The sequence below is a fragment of the Leptonychotes weddellii genome, chromosome 16 (assembly GCF_054177405.1).
Source record: "Leptonychotes weddellii isolate Sample4059 chromosome 16, ASM5417740v2, whole genome shotgun sequence".
NCBI lineage: Eukaryota > Metazoa > Chordata > Mammalia > Carnivora > Phocidae > Leptonychotes > Leptonychotes weddellii.
In genome coordinates, this window is record NC_138384.1 from 15,219,360 (window position 1) to 15,239,396 (window position 20,037).

General features: G+C 34.9%; 1 protein-coding gene across 8 annotated transcripts in view; it reads right to left on the reverse strand.

Annotated features, from left to right (window-relative positions):
- Positions 1 to 20,037, reverse strand: part of NFAT5 (nuclear factor of activated T cells 5) — a 114,693-nt gene that overhangs the window by 22,989 nt on the left and 71,667 nt on the right. For all 8 annotated transcript variants that reach the window (XM_081806413.1, XM_081806414.1, XM_006730063.3 and 5 more), the window contains 4 exons: positions 18,721 to 18,893; positions 9,241 to 9,375; positions 9,063 to 9,115; positions 2,710 to 2,842 (listed from right to left, as the gene is read on the reverse strand). In XM_081806413.1, coding sequence (XP_081662539.1) covers positions 2,710 to 2,842; positions 9,063 to 9,115; positions 9,241 to 9,375; positions 18,721 to 18,893 — 494 coding nt within the window. The remainder of the gene's footprint in view (positions 1 to 2,709; positions 2,843 to 9,062; positions 9,116 to 9,240; positions 9,376 to 18,720; positions 18,894 to 20,037) is intronic.

Genomic DNA, 20,037 nt, shown 5'->3' on the forward strand with positions numbered 1-20,037 from the left:
CAATTGGCTTATCATAATGAGATAGTGCAAATTTTCTATAACCAAGTTTTCCTAAAATCATATTCTTTCTCACGTACACCTGAAAATACTATATTTTATAAAACATAAAAAAGTGAAATTATAGGAAGATTCTTTAATTAGCTATAACATAAAGGCAGAAACTGAAGCATGAGGTCCTATTACAACTTGCATACTATGTATTTATTTTATTAAGAGTTTCTGAGAGCGATTGCTATCTACTGAATACAAAATATGAAAGGAAAAACTTAAAAGAATAAACATATGTTAATGATTGCCTAAATGTGGCCAAAGATAGCCAAGTAGTACATGCAAAAGACTTAAAAGCTGTTTTATCTGGCAATTTTTCAAAGGGAGATTTCTAATCATCAGCATGTATCACTAAGAAATGAGGATTCTTAGTGCTAATGCTAAGCACTTCAAAGTCCTGATGTTCTTCATAATTAATAAAAACAAACAACCACAAAACCTCAGTATTTTCAGGACCGCAAAATCTTTAAGGCTATTCCCTGACCACACATATACACTTCCCTCTTCCCTTCCCACACAGATGATAGAGAAGCTCATTAGGAAAAATGTTCTTCTGTATCAATTATGCCAGCTTTCTCCCCACATGAGTAAGCTCCTCTTCACAAAAAATATTAAATGCCACTATTTAAGTAATTAGCAGTTACTAAAATGCTTTAACTACCATTAGTTTTAAGTCAAACTTTCTTGGATTTTTGAGACCTTCCTAGAAAGAAAACAATCAAATATTTGGTCTTTGAGTATCTTCTCTTTCCTATTTTTGTTGAAACCAGTGTATCATTTCTAAACTTTGCCTCTTCCTGTCTGAAAATTTTACTGCTGATCTTTTATTCTGAAACAAATATTAATTTCATTAATACTATATACGGTGGCATACTTTTGTAGCAAACTGGTGGATAATAGGCAAATGCTGTGAAATTCAGACATGATTTTTTAAAAAGGGGAGAGGGGTGCCTGGGTGGTTCAGTCGTTAAGCGTCTGCCTTCGGCTCAGATCATGATCCCAGGGTCCTGGGATCAAGTCCAGTATTGGGCTCCTTGCTCAGCGGGAAGCCTGCTTCTTCCTTTCCCACTCCCCCTGCTTGTGTTCCCTCATTTTTAGTCTCTCTGTCAAATAAATAAATAAAATCTTTAAAAAACAAAAAAAAGAAAAAAATTAAAAAGGGGAGAGATACATTAAGTGATAGAAAGTAATTATGAGGACTTGATATAACTCTGTCTTAGCTACTGTTTCCATCGCTTTTTCTTGCCAGGGCTTTTTTTCCCCTGGCCACCATTATTCACTTTGTACCTCACTGAATCCTGAACTGTTTGGGAATAACATAAATGATAAGCTTAAAAACATGGAAGAACTGCTAGTTCTGAAGTATGCCTGAGACTGGAATGAACTGAACTAGTGGTAAACATGACAGAAACTAAGCCTAGGTCAGTGGAATAGGTGAAGAATTTCATTTTCCAAAATGTTCTCCCTACTTTTGCCAGGAAAAGGCTCTTCTTCTCCAGGCAACTAAATGAATGTAGGCAAAAAATTCTTTTTTTCCTTTTTTTTTTTAGAGAGAGAGAAAGAGTGTGTGAGCGGGGATGTGGGGAAGGGCAGATGGAGAGGGAAAGAGAGAATCTTTTTTTTTTTTTTTAAAGAATTTATTTATTTATTTGACAGAGACACAGCAGGAGAGGGAACACAAGCAGGGGGAGTCGGAGAGAGAGAAGCAGGCTTCCCGCGGAGCAAAGAGCCGGATGCAGGGCTTGATCCCAGGACTCTGGGATCATGACCTGAGGTGAAGGCAGACGCTTAACGACTGAGCCACCCAGGCGCCCCTCTTTTTTTTTAAACAGATTTTTTTTTATTTTAAAGACTTTATTTATTAATTTGAGAGAGAGAGAGGGAGAGAGAAACAGCATGAGAGGGGAGAGGGTCAGAGGGAGAAGCAGGCTCCCCATTGAGCCGGGAGCCCAATGTGGGACTTGATCCTAGGACTCCGGGATCATGACCTGAGCCAAAGGCAGTTGCTTAACCAACTGAGCCACCCAGGCACCCTAGGCAAAAAATTCTTAAGATACTTCTTACCCAGAGATCTTTTAAACTTATAAGCATTTCAAGTATTCTTATTGCTTTGGTTTCTGAAGTAACTACTTTTCCTAGATGCTTGAAATTATATTTAAAATATTTATTAAAATCCAGTAGTCTTTTGATATTTTTGACTATTACACAAATTAGAATCTGTTACATGCATGTAACTCTATTTGTGATTTTATCATTTATCAATCCAAGCTTATCTCTCACCTCTCCCAAAATGCATCCTATAAGCCAGACACAGACTAAACTATTAACAGTTTCCCAAGGTTGTCGCTTTGAACATTCCACACATAAGAGGTACTTAATGAATGGTAATTCTTACTAAGAAGTAATCTGCATGATATAATTCTGAAGAGTAAGACTTCAGAGCATTCCTAGTTTTTCTTTTTACTATTAGCGCATAGGCAGAAATAATACTCTTAACGCAAGAGTAAAAACAGGTGGCCATCTTCTTAGGAAATAATGTCCGTAGTATCAGTTCATCTTAGCACACAACTTTTTCTTCTTGGTTGGCTGGTCTTCAATATGCTTCCAAAGAACTAGAAATTAATTACTGATTTTAGCTCAGAATTTTTTATTTTGACATACCTGGGTCTGGAGTGTAAGTGAATGGCTGAACATCATGAGATCTTCCAGCATTGGTCACTACATAAATTCCCACTGATACTGGCAAAGTTATATGTTGGTCGTGATATGGGGGAACCTTCACAATAAGATGATTCTAAATTTAAAGGAAATAACAAGATTTAAAAAAGGAGCAATATTTAAATTAAAATCTTGAAATAATTATAATTAAGTACATTTTCTGTTAGCTGTAAAGTGTAAAAAGTCTGACTAGAAAAAAATGCAGTTTAAAGATCAGGTTTCATAGTCATCAGGACATTAATCTTAAAATTGCTTTTAATGTTTTACAGTGGCTTACAAGGTGCTTCTCCTGTCAACTGTATCTCTTTTCCATTCCCCACAGGCTTGTTATACTCTGGCCACAATGACCTTCTCACTCCATTCTTTTAACACACTAAATTCATTTTTTTTATCTCACAGTCATTATTACTTGCTGGTTTCTCCCACTGGAATATTCTTCTTTCACCTCTTCAAATGGCTAGTTCCTTACCCATTTTCAGGTCTTATTCAAAATGTTAACCTCCACAGAGAGGCCTTCTATGACCATCCTATTTAAAGTAGCACCCCTTCCCAACCTGGTCACATAATCTTGTTTATTTTCAAAATAGCATTTATCACCACTTGAAATTACTGTATTTGTTTTTTGTCTCTCTCCAATCACAAGAATTTAAGCTCCATAAGAACCTAGGATGTTTTGTTCTTTGTTCTATATCAACTGTTAAGCGCCTTACACCAAATATACTCAAATGTATTTGTTGAATAAAAGAATGAATAAATTTTGAGAAAAAAAATATGTCCACCAAGCACAATGTCAGTTATCATATGTTTTGTAAAACATTAATTGTGAGATGTACTTCGCAATGCAGTTCACAACTGCTTCCTAACCACTTTAATTCTCATTTAAAGTCAAAGAGAGTTCAGTGCACCCAAACCCTAGCAATCAAAGTTATTTTTTGTCGGGAGAGTGGCAGAAGCATCCTCATAAGCAAAAAGTTCATAAGTGCTTCATCAGCACTCACTCAAGGGGACTCCATCTTCTTGGAGGATACCATGAACCATATATGAGTTTTGCTCTTCTTCCCTAGTATATTACAGTAATGGGAAGGAATATTAAGGGGCAGTGATTATGTGTTTCTACGGTGAGGATGTCACAAGCAGGAGGCCAATGTTGACAAATGAGGATGGCATGAGTTTGATGACATTTTTTATTTAGCTAGACTACAGTTGGTGGACTCAGCTGACAGAACAAGTGACAAGTGGTACCAAGGTCAAGGTTTCAATTTTTGTGCACTTAAATTTGTTTCTAAGCCAGTTTAAAACACTCTCTGAAATAGTCACATTATAAATAAACAGCTTCTGATTTACGGCATTATGCCTCCTAAGGCAAGTTAGCCATCTCAAAAAAAAAAAAAATCACTTTTTAGACAGATGAAAAAACATGTATACATATGTGTATTCACAGATATTGGAGAAAAAATCTGAAAGCACATATTCAAATGCACATGAAGTCATCAAAAAATGTATTTGCACTGATCCAACTTCTAATAAACAGTTTTAAAATCCTGTCTACTCTTAACGTTACTCTTTTGTTTAAGCACTGTAACCATGTCACAAACCAGTCCTACCTACAGTTAAAGAGACAGCTGAATGGATAGACTTGTGAAGTATCCTCCCAGTCTTAAAATTATTTGGTAAATTCTGTAATTGAAATTATTCTTCTGAATAAAATCTTGTTTCTTGGTAATCAGTAACAGATTTAGTATCTAAAAGTCTGATGCATATTTTATTTAAAAGCTTTTATTCCACTTGCTTTGGAGAGCATATTTAAATAAACCTAATATGAAACCTTTAAAAAACAAAATGACCCTATTTTGATACTACTCCGTCGTACTCCCTCAATCTGAATCTAGAAATTCTATAAGTGATTTGAATTAAAAACTAAGTAAATTATGAATAGTGATACAAAGTTGTTTTTATATACTATTTTAATAAATTAAGAGAAATTAACTACCATTAAGCTAGGAGCACAATACAGATAAATTATACAAAGGGTTGGGAGGTCCTTGGAGCAGGTTCAATGTTCTCTAGGGTAAAAATAGAAGCAATCTTAATTTTAATTTCTTAGAAAAATCTGCTTGGAATCAAAATAACAATTTTCTCCTTCTCAGCAGATAATTTTTTTAGAACTTATAAGGAATGGTGCTGGATATTTTTCATTCTGCTAAATGATAATTTATCACTGCCACATTCATTTTTCAGTTGGGGATATACATCTATATAAATAATTAGAGACACATAACAAAACAAAATTCCTAATAAAATCATTTGAAAATATATAACCTCTAAACTCTCAAGCCTTTGTTTAGTCTAGATGTTCCCCAAAATTCTGAGGATCTCTTTTGGCATTTCTTTCAAGAACTTTCTTTCCATATTTATATTAAAAATTCCATCTTCTCCAAAACTCCAAAGCTTCTCCTTACTCTTTTATTCTTTCCCTCTAAAGAATGTAATAGAAAGAACCCAGAAGACTAAAGGTTGAGAAATAACAATCTACACAACTGTATTTTTGATACACTAATGCCTGTTTTATGTTTTATAAAACAAGTTATTCTCAAATCAAATTGTATACTTCTTAGTATCGAATATACCCATTTTTAGCTCTTAGTTCCCTTTTTAAAATCACCTCAATATTTCAAGCTGTGAAACTCTTGCTTTCTTTCAAAACCAACTTAACTTTAAGACTATATGTATATATACACATATTCATAGAAAGAAAAAGACTATATATATATCTATATATATGTAAAGGAGATCTCTTAGAGATTGATCTTTAAGATCTATATCTTTTGTATATATTTACTAGGCAATTCCTACAGAATTTATCTGAAATTGTTAAAATGGGAATAGATATAATGACCCTGTGCTTACCACATTTGGTATACATGTGCCTGAGACATATTATGGCTTTGAATAGAAGAGACAGATACTAAACAAAGAACTGTTTTCTCAGACTTCATTAATCTCAATTTTTAAGTCTGTTTTTAAAGTTTTATTCATTCTTAATCTTTACACACAACATGGGGCTTGAACTCACAACCCCGAGATCAAGATTCACATGCCCCTCTGACTGAGCCAGCCAGGCACCCCTCAACTTTTAAATTTTTAAATAATAAAAAAGTTTAATGCCTGAGGAGTTGATTTTGGGGTTGGAAATGAATAGTTATCACAGTTATTCATAATGGCAATTTGCAAAGTTATCTTTAAATGGTCTTTTCTACTACACCATCTTTTGGTCATTTTTTAATATTGTAGAGGTCCTTTCAGCTATTCTGTATAGGCCTGATAATTCTTTATTCTACAATTTCTTCTCTTTTGTTTTCTGAGTACCCTTCCCTCTAAATTTTTTTTTTTAATAGATTTTATTTTTTTAAGTAATCTCCACACAGAGGCTCAAACCCACAATCCTTAGATCAAGAGTCACATGCTCCACCAACTGAGCCAGCCAGGCACCCCTAAATGTTTAATTTTTGTTTTTTTTCCCTTAATATAATCTGTTGGATCGGTTCTTTATATCTCCACTGTGATCCCATTCTAAAACACTTCCCAGAAAGTCCCTTAGGAAAAAAAAAGACAAAGCTCTCTGAAAAAGATTAAAATTTAAAAATGAACAGCAGAACCACAGACTTAATGAAAGATCATATTATGTTTTAGTTTGTTATACATACTTGCTTGCAAAAACCCCAGGACCTCTAGATATAGCCACCAAATAAGGACATTAATTCCTTTCCATTCCACCATGTCTTATTTTTATGATTAATCTTCTTTAATCTATTGTAGCTGGCATAACTACCCTGAAAAAAAGTGTTTTAAGAATATTAACTACCCCATGCCTCAAAGGTAAAGAAGGAAGGAAAAAAGGAAGGAAAGAAAGAGAGAGGAAGAGGGAGAGGAAAAGTCAGAGGAAGAAGGGGAGGAGGAAGAGGGAGGCAGAAGATGAAAAGGAAGAGGAGGAGAAGAAACAAAGACTTCTTAACATTAAGTTCTATATGAAACAGCAAGTTAAGACTGTAATTTGTTGGGGCTATCTTATTAATATTTTATATAATGTATAGGGTAAGTTTCTCAGTCTCCAGAACTAGTCATAGGATAAGGTAAGGAAGAGAAACTGTAATAGAATATTACTAGCAAAGGAGTTTACATTAATGTAACCAACTCATCAAAAAACAAAACATGTTTATGGCACCCATAGAAGTATTAAACGTAAGGATAAATTAAGCTTCAGTCAGGACCAAAACTATAGGCATATAAGAGCCTGGTTGCAATCAGGGTTTGAAGTGCCCTCAAAAAGAATAAGGAACCTCAGACCCCAGAGTCCTCATTTTCTTCCAAGTGAATAAAATGAACCAACAAGTTTTTCATGAGTATCTATTAAGTGCTTAATATTATGAGGAACACAGAAGAGTCATAATACACTGCCCCTAACCTCTGGGAGTCCTCGAGAGGAAGCCACTGTTGGTTCATGCGGAGTGGGAACGGTCTGATCAATTAAGTTATATAAGAAATCATAAAATGTCAGAGTTAGAAGGAACCTCTCAAACAATTTAGTAAAAATTTATAGATTAGAAAACTGGGGCACAAAAGTGACTTGTCTTATTTAGTTCACAAAGACTGTTAGTGACAAATTAAGTGTTATAACTTCAGTTAAGACAGAGATTGCCCAACAGTATATGTGACAAAGGAATGACTGTTATGTCCTATTATCTCTTTTTCACAGCATGTAGTAGCATAAAGCCAGAGGAAAACTTTCTATATAGCATTTGTCTAGGTATGTAAGAAGCTCCACTTCATAGGATACTATTTTGTGAAGGATTAACTTTACCCTAAGGTCTAGTTTTGTCCTTGGCTACTGAAAGGTAATCTCTAAGACCCTAGAAATTCCTGCCTGATATGAATATCTCTGACTGGGGGCTTTGGCCACTGGACAAATTTATGAAGGGGACTTTGAAATGTCCTATCAGTTTCAACCTCTGATGGAACTGGAGACTACAGGTGAGCTGCAGGAGCATTATGTGGCTGAGCCCCAACAAAAACTCTGGACACCAATGGCTTGGGTGACTTTCCTGATTGATAATACTTTGTATATTGTCACACATGGATGTGCTGAGATGTAAGGCATCCTGAGGACAACAAAAGCTTCACCTTTGGGACCTCCCGGACCTTGCTCTATGTGTCTGTCTTTCCCTTTGGCTGGTTCTGGTTTGTGGCCTTTTGCTATAATAAAACTGAAATTAAATACTGTGTTTCCTGAGTCCTGTGAGTTATTCTAGCAAATCTCAGTGGGGAGTGGGAAACCCTAAATTTGAAGCCAACTGTTGAAAACTGAGAGTGGTCAGGAGATACCTGAACTTGTGGCTTCTATCTGAAATGAGGGAACACTGTGCCCTCAGCTTTGAGTTTGGCAATGTATTTTATTGGATACATATTTTAAATTTTATTTTTTTAAAAATACAAAGGAATAAAAAAATTTAAAAACTAAAAATTAAAAACTTTTTTGATAAATTGGCCAGTCTCTAATTTTTGCCTCTTCCATCTCTCTGCTTGTTTTCATGTGCTCTTTTCTACTCCCATCAGCATTTAATGGTAAATTTTAGGCTTTGGGTATTTTACACATTAGTTTGTCCCTGCTTTGCTGCAAGCTGTTCTTTCTCCACGATCTATACCTATATACGCTATTCTTCTGCATATGCCTTCTATCTGATTTGTTCATAAATTTGTCCTTCTTTTCTGCTGGTCTCAACTTCTGTAAATTTGGTACTATTTGTTCTACATTCTAATTCTTAAGCCAGTTTTTTATCCTTGTTTTCAAGCTCTTTTTCCTTGTCATTTTGAAAACAATATATGGTGAGGTCCTACAAATACAGACTCTTAACATAAGTTTAACAAACAGTGCCTCTGTGAAAGGTAACAAACATAAAACACCTGACACAGCAGGTACTCAATAAATAAGTTTCCCTTTGATTTAACTAAATGGTAGGCTAGGATAATCCAAATCCTCAGAAAAAACAAAAATTAGGAAATAAATGTCTCATTTATTAACAATGATAATTTACTAATGCTTCTAACTTTTAAAAATAGAGAACTGTCATTTCTAGCACCAGTGGAATTTTCAGTTACAGAAATTCAAGAAAGAAACTTAAATGATTTATATGAATCCCACATAAAGAAGAAATTTAATCTGTTGATTCAGGAAAATTTCAGAACAAAACTGAATTTCTCAGACAGTAAATAATTAAACTACAAAAAGGCTTAAATTATACCTGATGAAATAATTCCATGTCAATTTCAGCTTCTGACTTCCAAGAGTTTTCATCTGATTGAAATAAAAACAGTAATTTACTAAAATTTTGAAACTTTTTTTACTCTGTAGCTATTATTATATCTTTATAACAAAGTAGAACATGCGAAAATCTCCATACCAATATTATGCCTACTTACCAGAAACATTTTCTTGGAAAATAACTTTAGTTCCTTTCAGAAAGTTCTTGCCGATTAAAAATACTTCTTCCTCTCCTTTCACCGAACAGCTATGCAAGCTTTTCTTTAAGATTTCTGGCACTCCTGCTGGCTGAGCTGTGGGTACACATAAGCATTCCATAAAAAGAACCACCAACACTTACTTCTTTTCTAAAATCAGTTCTAGAAGTTGTCTTTTTTGACCCCTGAATCTGACTGCCTTTACTCTGCAACTTAACTTTCACCCTAACAGAGAAAAATCCAGGAAAATCCACATTAATTTTTAATAACTCTGATAAGATTTTGTAGGGATGGATTAATGTCTAAGATGAGGTTTTAATTTATTATATGTCATCTTTGTTTTATCGTTACGTGAATTAATAAACGAGTTTTAAAATGTGCATTTAGTTTTAATAATATTTTTTTAAAAAACGAGCTTGTCCCACAATCCTAACCTCAAAAATGTCAGTATGCTTTTGCAATTACTAGACTTCTGAGGCAGTATCTCCTCTGGGTGGTACTGAGAGCTTCTTTAAGGATCTACACCCAGGACTCAGAGGCCCCATATACCAAAAGAACACCTAAAAACAGACTGAATCCAATTCAGAATAGTTTTTTCTACCAGAGGATCTTCCTGAACTAGGATAACATGAGGTTAAAAAATAAAATAACTGAAAAACTAGTGCATAAAGACTAAGTAACCACTACTAAAATAAACAAAGAAGCTGTAAAGTACCGAGGGCACACATCTAATGAATAAATTATAATTAGCCTACCAACTTTCTCATGCCAGGATTTCCTTAAGAAAATTTAATAGGTATTGCTTAGCAAAACAGATTCCTAAGTCAAGTAAATCTGGGAAATAAGGATTAAAGCAAAGCTAAACGAACAAAAGGATTTCACCAAGTATTTAATATTCTGATAAACACCATAAATATCCAAGAAGTGAATACAGTATATAGGTTCCCCAATATATTTGACTCCAAAAACATTCTTCCTTATTGACACTTAAGGACTAGTTTTCCACCAAAATACTGAGATGCTGGTGTATGCAAATAAATACCTTTTAAGTACTCAAAAAACTGCACCCCAAGAGGTTAAGCACTTTGACATAGATTACATTATCCGTTGTTTTAGTAAACCCTCACAACATAAGCACTGCAAAGGTAAACTTAAATTTGGCTGTATAACTCACCGACTTCTAAATTAATAAGAGTCCACTAAACTTTAGGAAAAGTTTAACTTTTTTCTCCATAGACACTTATATATTTAAATAGTTAATTTTATCTTTATAATAATACCATATAGGAAGTTTTTATTGTCAAAATATTCACTGCCCCTCTTTTCCTAGGTTCTTCTTTGTGGAAAGGCTATAATTATTGCTCCACTCACATCAGGACTGGCCATGTGACTTGTTTGTACAATGAAATGTGAACTGAAATAATATGCCAGTTCCAAGGAATAGCTTTTCACATGGTTCCACTATTTCCTTTTTTCCCTCTACTACAAAAATGGCAATGTCCTAGATAAGGGCAGCTTCTTCAGCCTGGATCCCAGAGTGAAGAGAATGGACCTGCTTCCAAACCACAGCCAATATTATCATAAAGTGAGGGAGAAATAGAACTGTTGTTGAGTGCCACTAAGTTTTTTTTTTTGTTACTGCAGCATCATTTAGCCTCACTTACTGATATAAACAAGTATCCTGTCCTTATTAAATATTTAAATGGCAAATGACACTTCTAGCAATGTCTAAGAGTTTAAAAGAAATGGTGAATGTATACCCATATACACTGGTTTGAACCCATTAACAGGGTTAAAGTATGAAGAGAATGGAAACAGTTATTGGTCAAATACTGACAATTATATGCCCTTTTTAAATGAAGAATTAGCTGAACTTATTTATAGCTTTTTAGAGTAACACTGGAACTAGATAGCTGTTTTTAAAGGATGTTCAAGAAAAACACAGTAAATTTTTAAAAAATATTTTTTAAGTAATCTCTACACTCAACATGGGGCTCGAACTCATAACCCCAAGATCAAGAGTTGTATGCTCCACTGACTGAGCCAGCCAGGAGCCCCAGTAAATATTATTTTGATTAGAAAACAATTAAGAGGTGAAAATTATATGGATATATTGTATTAACGAAATGAATGGAAAGTATACAAACTTTCCCCCCATTTCCAAATACTATGTGGAAATTCCATTCCACTGATGCTTATCAAAACTTTTTTTCCCCATCTCATTTTTTCCTTTTATGTATTAAGAGCATATGATGGCCAAATGAGGCTCCTCTGAAGGTACAACGTGTATATATCTTCTATATATCTGTACTTACATTACACAAAGACCTAGTCTGTTACTGTTCAAGATAATTTAACTTTTAACTTTTGACCTTAAAAGGTCTTTTCTATTAAAAAGTTTAATGGTTACCTAACAGCCCAGACACCATACTAAACAGAACTAAAGTCAGTATTATTTAAGCATTAACTATTTTATTTTTATCTTTAAGTAATTAGTAAGCCAGCTCCTGAAAGTGATCATACTGCTTTAAAATTTTAACACAAAAAAAAGCAGCCACTTTTCTGGTATTATAAAAACAATGTGCTTCTAGATGCTTTTCAAATAGCAGCTCAAAAATAAAGTTGAAAAAAATTAATGAATATCTGAATACTGAAAAATAACAGCATGCCAAAAGAATTAGTAAAGCTTTTTTTTTTTTTTTAAAGATTTTATTTATTTATTTGACAGAGAGAGACACAGTGAGAGAGGGAACACAAGCAGGGGGAGTGGGAGAGGGAGAAGCAGGCTTCCCGCTGAGCAGGGAGCCTGATGTGGGGCTCAATCCCAGGACCCTGGGATCACGACCCGAGCCGAAGGCAGACGCTTAACGACTGAGCCACCCAGGCGCCCCATTAGTAAAGCTTTTTAATAATGTCTGTGAAGAGAAGGGAAGTTTATTCAATGATATTATCCTTTTCCTGAAGTTGTGGGATAGAGAGAAATAAGGAAAGTAGAAACTTGTTAAATTCAGTCAGATTTAATCCAATATACATTATTGTGAAAGCTATAATTAATTTTGTTATATTTAAAAAATTAGCATAGGAGGGTAGATACTAAAAAAGTATGAAAATTGATATTCTTAATTTGATATAGTATCACCAAATAATATATACAATATACCAAAACAAAACAAAAAACATGTATACCTGTATTGTCTGGAGAAATAGAAATAGGTCAAGAATATAAAAGGGGATAATTCTTCCATCCCCTTAAAAACAAACAAACAAAAACAGATAATGGATCCAATGGTCACTGCTAAACCAGCAAGTAAAAGCAGACCTTCTTTTTCAATGTCATAAAGCACAACATGAATTCTCGCAATAGGCCTTCTTTCCACTAAGTGTCTCTAGTTGGAAGATCAAATGTCTGTTTCCTCTCCTCCCTTCCACCTCTATCACCTTTTGGTCCCTCTTCCTCTTCTACCTCCCTCTCATCTTCCTGTTTCCTTCTACCTCCCATTCCAATTCTAACCCTTCTTACTAACCTATTTCCTTTTTACCTCTCTTTCTATTCCAATTACTCAAACCTGTCATAAAGGTTATACTCATGGAAATAAACATAAACCAGGAACCCATAATGGAACAAACATTCTTATTTAAAATTTTTTAAATAAAAATATTTTTTGGGCCCTTTGTTTCACTGTGTATTATTTATATGTTTACTTTTCCTCCTCCCTCATATCCCCACACTCTAAAGCCTAAGTGCAAGCCTCACGCTTCCTAAAGTGGTCAGGTTAAAATTCAAATTCTTTAGCTCAACACACAAGTTCCTATAAAACAGATCTTCCTAGCTCTACTAACTTCAAATCTTACCACTTCTTCAGTGTATGTGTATATATATATATATATATATATATATATACATACATATATATTTAGAGAGGGAGAGATAGAAGGAGGGAGGGGAAGAGGGAGAGGGAGAAACAGACTCCCTACTGAGCAGGGAGACCAGGATCCTGAGATCATGACCTGAGCCGAAGGCAGCCGCTCAACCAACTGAGCCACCCAGGTGCCCCTATTGTATGATCTCATTTATATGAAATGTCCAGAATAGGCAAATGCATAGAGACAGAAAATAGAATAGTGGTTTCCAGGCTCGCGGATAACGGGGGAATGGAGAGTGACTGCTAAGAGGTACAGGGTTTCCTTTTTTGGTGGCAATAAAAATGTTCTAAAATTAGATAACGGTGATGGTCATACAATTTTGTGAATATGATAAAACTGTACACGTTAAAAGGCTTAATTGCATGGTTTGCAAATTATATCTCAGTAAGCTATTATAAAAGAAAAAAAGAAGCTATTATAGGACAGAAAGCATGAACCTAATTGTATGTGAATTTAAGATAATTAGATGCCTATATGCCAAAACCCTAATTATAAGCTATACAACTTAAAAAGTATATCCACTATTAAAGTTGATAAAAATTAACTCTTTCCTATATTTTATAGTAGATATCAGCTCAAAACAATGAACAAAAAAATCAGATTATCTCTTATCATTTCCTACTCTCAACAGTTTGTCCCTATTCTATTAAAGTGAAACCAATCATTTCTACTTTATTAATAACAGACTTATTGTCAAGATCAAATGGGATAATGTAGTACTACTATTAATAGGAAACTCCATTCGATTAATACTCACTAGAGAGGAGGAATGACTTAACTACAGAGGATTTGGAACCAGGGGTTGGGCATGATTAGTCCAGTCTTCTTTCCTCCCTCTTCTGCAACTGCCTACATGCACAAAGCATACGTTTTAGATGGTTTGTGCCTGTTGATAAGAGGCCTGCAATTGTAGAAGGCTGCTCTGACTGGGTGGATAGATGTATCCTACTCTGGGATGAAAAAGTCCTCTTTTGAACAGTTTTATCAGTAGTCAAGTTGGCATTATCATCTCAATTTCTCTAACTCCTATGTGTCTAACTCCAATTACAAGGGAAACATTTATTTATTAACTTCCTAAGACCTCAGCATACATGAAAGCACTTTATAAACCACAGAGTATAAGACAGAGATAAAATAATACTATGAAAAGTAATATTGAAGTTAATGCCTTTTCCTGTACATCTAGTTTAATATTTAAACAAAAGTAATTAAAAAGTAATAAAATTTTTTTTTAAGATTTTTTATTTGCGAGAGAGAGAATGAGAGACAGAGAGCATGAGAGGGAAGAGGGTCAGAGGGAGAAGCAGACTCCCTGCCGAGCAGGGAGCCCGATGTGGGACTTGATCCTGGGACTCCAGGATCATGACCTGAGCCGAAGGCAGTCGCTTAACCAACTGAGCCACCCAGGCACCCCAAAGTAATACATTTTTTTAAAAAAGATTTTATTTATTTATCCGACAGACAGAGACGAGGGAGAGAGGGAACACAAGCAGGGCGAGTGGGAAAGGGAGATGTAGGCTTCCTGCGGAGCAGGGAGCCCAATGTGGGGCTCGATCCCAGAACCCTGGGATCATGACCTGAGCCGAAGGCAGATGCATAACGACTGAGCCACCCAGGTGCCCCTAAAAAGTAATAAAAATTTTAAAAGATTTCATTTTGTTGTCAGTTAAACAATAAAAAAAGATTGATCAATCTATAGACTGCTAGGTAGTATATTTAATGAAAACCCATGAAGATCAAATTAAAATTATATTCTGAATAAAGAATGATGACATTCATTACATACAATGACAGGTTTTCAAAAAATCAAATCACTGATCCACTAGCAATGTACAGATCAGGAGGCTTAGGGGTGGTTGGCTGGCTCAGGGAGAAGAGCATGCGACTCTTGATCTCAGGGTCATAACTTTAAGCCCGAAGTTGGGGGGTAGAAATTACTTAAATAAATATTTTTAAAAACGGAAGCTTAGATTCTTGCCTAAAGGATTAGATGTAATTGATATTCATAGAAATTACTATTAGAAATATTTTAAGCTAGTTTTTTTTTTTAAAGGAAAAAAACCTGTTTGTATGAAAGTCCATGAAAATAACATTAATAAGAAATAAAGGGACGCCTAGGTGGCTCAGTTGGTTAAGCAACTGCCTTTGGCTCAGGTCATGATCCCAGGGTCCTGGGATGGAGCCCCGCATTGGGCTCCTTGCTCAGCAGGGAGCCTGCTTCTCCCTCTCCCTCTACCTGCTATTCCAACTGCTTGTGCTCTGTCAAATAAATAAATAAAAAATCTTAAAAAAAAAAAAAAGAAAGAAAGAACTATGAAAACTATCATGTAAACTTATTTGCAAATTATAAGAAGTATGGGAACTATTACTGTCAAGGTACCCCTTTATTTTTTTATTCTTTCAAAAATAATTTTTTTTTTAAAGATTTTATTTATTTATTTGACAGAGAGAGACACAGCGAAAGAGGGAACACAAGCAGAGGCAGTGGGAGAGGGAGAAGCAGGCTCCCCGCTGAGCCAGGAGCCCGATGTGGGGCTCGATCCCAGGACCCCGGGATCGTGACCTGAGCCGAAGGCAGACGCTCAACGACTGAGCCACTCAGGCGCCCTCAAAAATAATTTTTTTGAGTATAATTGACATACATACAATGTTACATTAGTTACAGGTGTACAATATAGTGATTCAACAACTCTATACCTTATGCTATGCTCACCAGGAGTATAGCTACCATCTGTCACCATGCTATTACAATACCACTGCCTATATTCCCTATATTGCACCTTTTATTCTCTCTCATTCCATAACTGGAAGCTTGTATCTTCCACTCCCCTTCACCCATTTTGCTCATCCCCCAGCAACCTGGCTACCATCAGTTTGTTCTCTGTATTTATAGGTCTTATTCTACTTTTTGTTTATTCACATTTGTTTTTTTAGATGCTACATATAAGTGAAATCATACAGTATTTGTCTTTCTCTGACTTGTTTCACTTAGTATAAAACCCTGTAGATTCACCTATGTTGTCACAAATGGCAAGACCACATCGTTTTTGGTAACCCTTTCTTTCAAAGAAAGTACTGATCATGTTTATCTAATCCAGTTTCTCTAAGCAGATGAAAAGTGACAAATAGTCAACTAACGGAATAAAAATAAGTAACCTACACCTCCATAATAAATGACTTCTACAAAAGGAAATGGAAGGGACAATACAGGTATTCAAGTAAAATCCTCCAGTATGAACAGAGATTTATTTTCTCAATTCATAAAAAGTCTAAATTACACAAATAAATCTCCTAGGTAGAGGAAACAGTTCACTAACAATCTCTTTCTGTAACCATAGTCCTAACCACCCAGAGGCTTTGGCTAGGATGAAATGAATTGTTTAAACTTGGTTTCAGCACTGCAACTTTAAGTGATTATAATGACAATATAGCATAGTGGCTAAAAGCAGAGGCTCTGAATCCTAGTCTTACTATTTACTAGCTATGTGACCTTGAGGGAGTAAATAACTCTAAGTCTCCGTTTCATCAACTGTAGAATGGAATCCATATAAGGTAATAGAGAGGACTAAATGATACAATACTTACAGTGTTTAACAAAATCCCTGGCATATAGTCAGAGTTCAAAGCATGTTAACTTTTATCATTGGCCATATATCCTTTCCATTGCTTCTTAGGGCCATCAAATCTACCCCACACATCACCTCCCAGAGAGATACACTTTTTTGCAATGTGGACAATATTATCATTAAGAGTGATAATTAACAAATGATAATAATTACAGATGAAAAATTTCAGAAAATTATGTTTTCCAGTTCTTTTGTATTTTCTACCATCTTTAGCCAGTTATATTTATACTTTAATAATAACTTAAATGAAAAAGAAAATGAAGAAATGATTGAACACACTAATGAAAGAAAGAACAAATAATTAAAGCTGGCAACCAATTCGCAGTCTGTGCCGAAGCAGTATGATCTCAATTATCTAGCATCTCCTGGCTCTGGCCTTCAGAGAGTGGCTATGGTCATGCTCAAAGTATTAGATCACTTAAAAAAAGAACTGCAAATACACCATTAAAATTGGAAATTCATCCTTTAAGAGTCAAGTTGGGACATACCATGAATTATAGTAAATCCAGAATTGGAGCACCCCAATTAGAAAAGCTTTAAAACTCAATAAACCATCTACAGATTGTTTATTTTGTCCCTATCTAAATGCAATAGAATGGACATGGAATTTATGATTTGTAAAAGCAGTCTATTTATAATTGCACATCACCCAGAAACAGCCCAAGGAAATACTAGTATCAACACAAATTTGTCATAATAATGAAAAACAGAGAAATCCAATTGAGCTCTCTTGACATCAGAAAGATATTTTAGTACTTAAAAAAAAATTAGAGCATTTGCTAAGCTAGAGTATGGCTACATAATCATTTCGAAGATGAATTAAAAGAAAGGGAAAAATAAGATTTACAAAGGATGAACAATTTGACAAAACTAAAATACAATAACAAAGGTTCTGTAGGGGTAGCAAGGTCATAATACAGAAAACAACCCAAAGGAAATTCAACTGAATGGAACTGAGTCTCTTTTGCTCTTCTGAATTCAGGTACAAATTACAAAAACACAATGCCAAAGAAAATTACACTCAATGAAAATCTTCTTAAGTGACATATAAAGGAAAAAATTTTCCTATTTATTACTTGTAATAATACTTACAGGGAAAGCAGAATATATGTTGAGACACATACAACAACATGATTGAATCTAAACACACACACGCATTTACTTTCTATGCCAAGATTAGCAAAATAAGAATTTCATTTCCCACTTCCCAACACTATAATTTAATGCCATAATTTGTAATCAGAACTCCAACAGCTGTATATTTACAAAGTTCTGCTTACCTTAGTGTTTCTTCTGTTCTAATAGAAAATAGACTTAGGATCACAGCAATTTATCACACAATAAAGATACAGCAAAAAAATCCTTTGGCTTTCCAATTTACTTCAGGTAAACCATTCAGAGTACATTTTCTTTTTTTTTTAAGCATGGAGCCCAACAGTGGGGCTTGAACTCATGACCCTGAGGATCAAGACCTGAGCTGATTATCAAGAGTTGGAAGCTTAACCAACTGTGCCACCCAGGTGCCCCTAAAGTACTTTTTCCAAAATTAAAAAGAAATTTTTAAGTAGGCTCCACGCCCAATGTGGGGGGCTTGAATTCACGACCCTGAGATCAAGAGTAGCATTCTCTAGCAACTGAGCCAGCCAGGCGCCCCCTCAAATTACTTTTAAAATTAGTATGTGATGATAATAGGGAACTACAAAATGCTATACATCTTTAAAAAATTATTTGATATTATCCACCTTTTAGTCTAGAAAATTTGACTACAGCTTTTTAAAATGTTTCAAGTTTTGCAAGATCACAAGCTAGAGCATATGACACATCTGAAATTTAGAGATATCTGCAAATTAACAGAAAAGGAAAAAAATCCAATATATATTTTCTTACTTACTACATAAAATCGGAGAAGAGGGTGTCTGCAGTGTCAAAGTGGAGCCATCTTTCCTTGTGATATTAACTCTAAAAACCAATCTGGCACGAGTGCTTTTTTTCTTGGAACCAGCAATTCCTATTCTGGCTTCAACATCAGCATTCCTCAATTTCAATATCCCTACACAGTCCACCCTAAGACACACAAAAAAAGACATTAACTGATATTTTCTGTTGTATAAATAGTACAATATTCTTAACCAAATAAGTCTCTTTTTTTAGGGAGGGAGGGGCAGAGGGAGAAAGAGAGAATCTTCTTAAGCAAGTTTCATGTGCAGTGTGGAGTCTGACAGGGGCTCGACCTTACATCCCTGAGATCAGGACCTGAGCTGAAATCAAGAGTTGTAGGCTTAACTGACTGAGCCACCCAGGTGCCCCAAATAAGTTTCTTTTAAAATTTTTTTTTGCTAATTATTAATTTTTTGAAAATGTAATACAATCATAAGGTTCAAAATTCAAAAAGTACAGAAGGGTGAATTCTGAATATTCATAATTCTTAATCTTGTCAATTTTTCATTTATAATAATAGTGGAAAAAATAGTAAAGTAAAATCACTATTTCAAAATCTGAACATAAGTAATGGTTTACAGGAGATACTTTTGACATTTTTAAATTTTAGTTTCTGTTTTATTTTCTTTTAAAGATTTTATTTATTGGAGAGAGAGAGAGAACGAGCAGGGGAGAGGTAGAGGTAGAGGAAGAAGCAGACTCCCCACTGAGCAGGAAGCCCAATGCAGGGCTCAATCCCTGGACCCTGAGATCATGACCTGAGCCGAAGGCAGACACTTAATGGGCTGAGCCACCCAGGCGCCCCTTATTTTATTTTTTTAAAAGTATGCTCTCTACCCAACGTTGGGCTCAAACTCACAACGCTGAGATCAAGAGCCAGTCAGGCACCCCAACTGCCATTTTTTAAAAAATAAATGTATCCTCTATTTTTGCAGCTAATTCATATATTAAAATAGAAGGAATGAATTTTACTTAAAAAACAAAACAAAACAGAACTAAGAACTGTCTCCAAAAGAATGGAACACTATATAGCCATTAAAATATATGCTATAAAATAAGATTTACTATAAGGAAAATGCTGATGGTAAGTGAAAGCAAGGTTACAAAACAGTGGGTACAGTATTATTTCAATGTTACCAGAAAAAAAGGATGGAAAGATATGTATCAAAATAGTGGTTATTGGGCTCCTGGGTGGCTAATTGGTTAAGCATCTGCCTTCAGCTCAGGTCATGATCCCAGGACCCTGGGATTGAGCCCCGCATGGATCTCT